At 41.6% G+C, this 6000-nt stretch overlaps 1 protein-coding gene across 1 annotated transcript in view; it reads left to right on the forward strand.

Annotated features, from left to right (window-relative positions):
• LOC122540544 (centrosomal protein of 164 kDa-like) overlaps positions 1 to 6000 on the forward strand; it is a 214084-nt gene that overhangs the window by 195257 nt on the left and 12827 nt on the right. The window contains exons 26-28 of the mRNA XM_043676409.1: positions 1703 to 1910; positions 3282 to 3389; positions 4002 to 4116. Of these exons, the coding sequence (XP_043532344.1) occupies positions 1703 to 1910; positions 3282 to 3389; positions 4002 to 4116 (431 nt within the window). The remainder of the gene's footprint in view (positions 1 to 1702; positions 1911 to 3281; positions 3390 to 4001; positions 4117 to 6000) is intronic.

Below are 6000 nucleotides of genomic sequence, written 5' to 3' on the forward strand. Positions count from 1 at the left end.
TCACCGAAGCCCCACCCCCTCCCATTTATCTCTCAGCTCCCTTGTGTCCCCCCACCCCCTATTCCTGATGAAGAGCTTATTCTTGAAATGTCGATCCTTCTGCTCCTCAGATGCTGCTTGGTTGGCTGTGCTTTTGCAGCACCACACTTTTTTGACTCATTGGAAGGTCTCTTGTTCAGAACTCCTATATTTTGCATTGATTCTTTCTGCAGCATTGTCCCAAGGATGTTTATTTCCATGTTTTTGTACTCCCATTTAAAGCAATAGGGAATATATTTAAAAATGAACACAGATTGGAGCAACTTTGAATGCCTTTGGCAAGTCATACCAGAACATGGTTATAATATGGCCAATTGTTGAGTAGCTCTCACTTTGTTCAATCCTACACTAGCAAAGTACTTTTATGAAAATCCCCCTTTAACTCACCAGTGTGTTTTGTGACCTTGGGGTAAAAGATACCCTAGAAAATGGTGACCACTATAACATGGTAGAATTTAACATTCAGTTTGAGAGTAAGAATCTTGAGTCAGAAACAGCTATGCTAAACTTAAGTAATAGTAATTACAAAGGATGAGAGCAGAATTGGCTGGAGTGGATTGAGGAAGGTGTTTAGCAGGAAAGATGGTTGAGGAACAATGGCTGATGTTTCCGGAAATAATGACTCACAGCAAAGATACATGCCACTGTGAAGGTAGGATTCTAGAAAGGGGATTGACCATCCAAGGAAGTAGGATAGTATCAAATTGAAAGAAAAAAATTCAATGTGGCAAAGATTAGTGGTAGGTAAATCAAAGGATTAAGAAAGTTTTAAAAACCAGCAAAAAAAGGCTGAAAAAAAAAACAAAAAGGGAGAAAGTAAATTTAGAGGATAATTTTGCAAGTAATAGCAAGACAGACAGCAAGAGCTTCTTTAAATATATAAACAGAACTGAAAGGCCAAAGTGAGCATAAACTGCTTATTGAGTAGGTTGTGCTGGTATTTATTGGAGTTTAAAAAAATGAAGGGCAACCTTATTAAAACATACATTTTTAGTCAGCTTGACAGGATAGTGCTGAGAAGTTGTTTCTGCTTGGTGGAGAGACTGGGACCAGAGGCATAACCACAGTGTGAAGAGTTAGGACAGAGATGAAGAGGAATTTCTTATGTGAGGATAGTGAATATGTGGAATTCTTTCCTAGAGGGCTTTATAGGCTGGAACTTTTAGTATATTCAAGGCGAAGATAGATCTTCAATCAGTAAGGGAATTGAGAAATGGCGAGAAAATGGAAAATGAAAATATGGCAAAAAGGCAGGAAAGTGGAGTTGAGAATTTTCAGATCAGTCATGATCTCATTGAATGGTAGACCAGACTCGATTGGCTAAATGGCCTGTTTCTGTTTCTATATCTTATGGTTTTATTATGGTTATTATTATGGTCTTAGGTGTATATGAAGAGGCAAGTGTCAAGAAGGATTTGACAGTGAAGATGAGGTAACTCAAAGTTGTAATGACACAAAGTTAGAGCTTTAGAAGTCTATAAATCGTAAGAGATGAAGAGTTTCCAAGTTATCTTAGCATGCAGTGATGAGTGCAGTCATGTAATAAGTCTTGATTTCAAAACTGGAAGGAGGAAGAGTAACTTGTGAATTTTATGAAGATTCAAACTAACCTACATGACTTCTATTACAAATTGAAATGGACTGGTTACTCTACTTTTCCCAGTGTAAGGTACTATATCTCTGCTGAAGGACTATCCATCAATAAAGCCAAAGAGTTCCTAATGAGACAGACCCGCTCACTTCGGAAGCGGCAGACAGCACTTAAGTCGGCTAAGCAGCAGTGGAGGCATGACGTCAAAAAAGCACAGAATGACGTGCAAGATCCAAAGAGTAGTCAAATCCTGCAGGATGCCTACAAAAACCTGGAACAGGTGAGTGGATTAGCCTAAAGGAACATTCACTGAAAGCAGAAAATTCACACTCCTGTTAACAGTGTGTGCATATTTTCAACCCACTGAGTCTTCCATGAGATGCATTTAAATAGCTTCTGTGAAGGAACAATAGATCAATGATGTGTTTGAAATACATAGATATTAACCAACAAAAAGTTGAAATGCTTCTTCCAAACAATTAAAGGGATCAAAGAAAGCAGATTAGGAGAGATTTTAAATTTAATTTTCTTTCTTTTCCTGGATTATGATTTCACCAGTTTTGGTGATCATTTAGTACCCTGGTCAAATGATTTTGTAAATCCAATGAGGTTTAACAGGCAGCATGACTGCTTATTTCAGTTCTTGCCCTGATTGCATATTAATGTTCACTGACTTGAGAGTTTAGTTTGAAACTCTGAGGTTCATGGCTGAGTGCCGCATTCAAGTATATGAACCTACTCATTCACCAAGGAATAAATTAGCTACTTTAAAACAGTGGCTTAGTGAAACCTAAAGGATTTTTTTTTGTTTTTGTTGATTCCTTAATATGATGGCCAGTAATGCAGGTGCAAGTGCAGCTTTTAGATTAGATTACATTACAGTGTGGAAACAGGCCCTTCAGCCCAACAAGTCCACACCGACCCGCCAAAGCGCAACCCACCCAGACCCCTACATTTACCCCTTACCTAACACTACGGGAAATTTAGCATGGCCAATTCACCTGACCTGCACATCTTTTGGACTGTGGGAGGAAACCGGAGTACCCGGAGGAAACCCACGCAGACACGGGGAGAACGTGCAAACTCCACACAGTCAGTCGCCTGAGGCGGGAATTGAACCCGGGTCTCTGGCGCTGTGAGGCAGCAGTGCTAACCACTGTGCCACCGTGCCGCCCACAATATTATTAGAAGTAAATATTAGAAGTGAATATTAGAAGTAAAAATAATTCTATCAATATAATTGAACGGCACAGTGGTTCAGTGGTTAGCACTGCTGCCTCACAACACCAGGAACCCACAATTTGATTCCAGCCTTGGGCAACTGTCTGTGCCAAGTTTGCACATTCTCCCTGTGTCCGCATGGATTTCCTGTGGGTGCTCCGGTTTCCTCCCACAATCCAACGATGTGCAGGCTAGCTGGATTGGCAATGGGAAATTGTCCCTAATGTCCAGGAATGTGGAGGCTAAGTGGATTAGCCATGGAAAATGTGGGGTTACAGTGATAACATAGGGGGTGGATCTGATGTTGTTCGGTGGGTCGGTGTGGTCTTGATGAGCCGAATGGCCTTCTTCCTCATTGTAGGGATTCTATGATCCTGTGAAAAAGTTTGAGTACTTGGTTCAGTGCTCATGTTCTTCTATATTGCTTTAGGAAGCCCAACATCTGGATGAGATGAAAATGACAATGAGGCAGGGCCAGGTGTTATTACAAAAGAAGGAGGAAAAACTTAATCAGCTGGAATCATCGCTTGCTGAAGAGGTGGGTATCTTTTGAACACAACTCACTTAGGTGAATCAGGTCATACCTCTGCAATGCCGAAGGCTCACCTCAATGAATCCAGAGGCGGAAAATGCTCGGCCCTGAGAGATGGTTTCCAAGCTTCTCTAATGGAACCAGCATCATAGAGAAGTGGTTCTTTGCTGTTTTTTGCAAGGTAAACTTTGGGAAAATTGAGTGGCAAGGTTCATTTTTGAATCAGAATCACCTGTGTTTTTATGTTACCTGAACTTCCTTCTCCCAGGAATAAGAATTTGAAAATATTGCTCTTCTAATTTCTTCTCCTGTTCTCCTCATTAATTGCAGCAGTACCATTTTACTACCTTACACAAGTAGACACAGCATACACAAGCCTCTACGATGAATAAATTTGATAGTAGCACTATTAGTTTCAGCTGAGCCCAGATCTATCGCCACCTGTTTTCCAAATTTATGCTTCCCAAAATAGGTGGACGAACTAGCTGGTTAACCCATTCTAATCCAGTGGTGTCACCCCACCTGAAACCTGCTAACTGAGCACACAGAAGGAAAATTGTATTTTAAAAATGTTTGTCTGCTGTAGATCGTGTGAATTTAAACTTTTCAATCCATTAGATTTCAGATGAAGAAGCACCAAAAGGCACAGGGGACAAGAAAGCAGTGACTTTTGACCTTACAGACTCCGATGACATCAGCAGCATTGCCAGCATCAATTCACCTCAGCAGAAAAGTGAGTTCAAAAACAAGCATTGTTAGTTCTGTAATAAGCAATATTTCCACTGCACATTCTAGTTACAATTACTAAATTTTTTTTTGCATTGATCTTGTGTATCTGTAATATGACCTTTTTAGCTGTCTTACCTTTCATTCTTTCTTTGTTGACCATTTAATGTTCTCCTGCCTTCCATGAGTGTAGATAACCTGCTTTACCAGTCATGATTTGGAGACGCCAGTGTTGTATTGGGGTGTACAAAGTTACAGGTTTTAGTCCAACAGGTTTATTTGGAAGCACTAGCTTTCGGAGTGCTGCTCCTTCATCAGGTGATTGTGGAGAATAAGATTGTAAGACACAGAACTTATAGCAAAAGTTTACAGTGTGGTGTACCTGAAATTATATATTGAAAAAGACCCGGATTGTTTGTTAAGTCTCTCATTTTTAGAATGTCCATGTTGGTTTCAGTTCTTTCATATGTAGATCACAGAAATTATTTTTAAAGTTTACCTTTGCTATAAATTCTGTGTCTTACAATCTTATTCTCCACAATCACCTGATGAAGGAGCAGCACTCCGAAAGCTAGTGCTTCCAAATAAGCCTGTTGGACTATAACCTGGTGTTATGTGATTTTTAACGTTGCTTTACCAGTGGACCACTAAAAGTGGCCAGTAACCACTGAACAATACAATATGAACATGTTAAAAATACTCAGCAGATCATGCAAAATCTTTGGAGAGCAAAAGGGTCAATGTTTTATGACAATGACCATTCATCAAAACTGAATAGAGATACAAATGTAATAGCAGTAGGTTTTGAAATATTGGGATATTTCACTCTCAGTTTCACAAGCTGAGCATTCCTTACCTCATTGTATCAATAAATGAAGACAGGAGAGATGGATCAAGATTTGTAACAACCTGAATCAAGTGAAATGCAAGTAAGGCTGTAGTCTAGCATTAGATAGGAGAAAGTGAAGACTGCAGATGTTGGAGATCAGTTTCGAAAAGTGTGGCGCTGGTAAAGCTCAGCAGGTCAGGCAGCTCCCGAGGAGCAGGAGAATCGACGTTTTTGGCGCAACCCCTTCATCAGGAAGGGCTTTTGCCTGAAATGTCGATTCTCTTGCTTCTTGGATGCTGCCTGACCTGCTGTGCTTTTCCAGTGCCCCACTCCTCGACTAGCATTAGATAGACATGTTGTTCCTGAATGAAATCTCGACTTTTCCGAATGCTAGTATTTCAGATAGCTTATGCTCCCAAACAAAAATCCCTGGCTCAACTACCAGTTACTGAGGGGAACTTTGCAATTGAGCCTGATTCTGTCTTCACCTAAGGTCAGTTGGAAAAATCATTTCTTTCAAAAAAATAATGGGGCTCTTGTGCAGTGATAGTGTCTGTAACTCTGGAATGGGAGGCCCAATTTCAAGTGCCACCTTCTCCAAAGGTGGGTCATAACATCTCTGACGAGAAAGTGAGGTCTGCAGATGCTCGGGATCCTCCTACTGCCCCCTTGACCATGACCCCACCCCCCACCACCAAACCATCATCTCCCAGACCATCCATAACCTCATCACCTCAGGGGATCTCCCATCCACTGCCTCCAACCTCATAGTCCCACAACCCCGCACCGCCCGCTTCTACCTCCTGCCCAAAATCCACAAACCTAACTGCCCCGGCCGACCCATTGTCTCCGCCTGCTCCTGCCCCACCGAACTCATCTCCGTATACCTTGACACAGTCCTGTCCCCCTTAGTCCAGGAACTCCCACCTACGTTCGGGACACCACCCATGCCCTCCACCTCCTCCATGATTTTCGCTTCCCCTGTCCCTAACGCCTTATCTTCACCATGGACATCCAGTCCCTGTACACCTCCATCCCCCATCACGAAGGACTCAAAGCCCT

Source organism: Chiloscyllium plagiosum, chromosome 35 (genome assembly GCF_004010195.1).
Source record: "Chiloscyllium plagiosum isolate BGI_BamShark_2017 chromosome 35, ASM401019v2, whole genome shotgun sequence".
Classification (NCBI taxonomy): Eukaryota; Metazoa; Chordata; class Chondrichthyes; order Orectolobiformes; family Hemiscylliidae; genus Chiloscyllium; species Chiloscyllium plagiosum.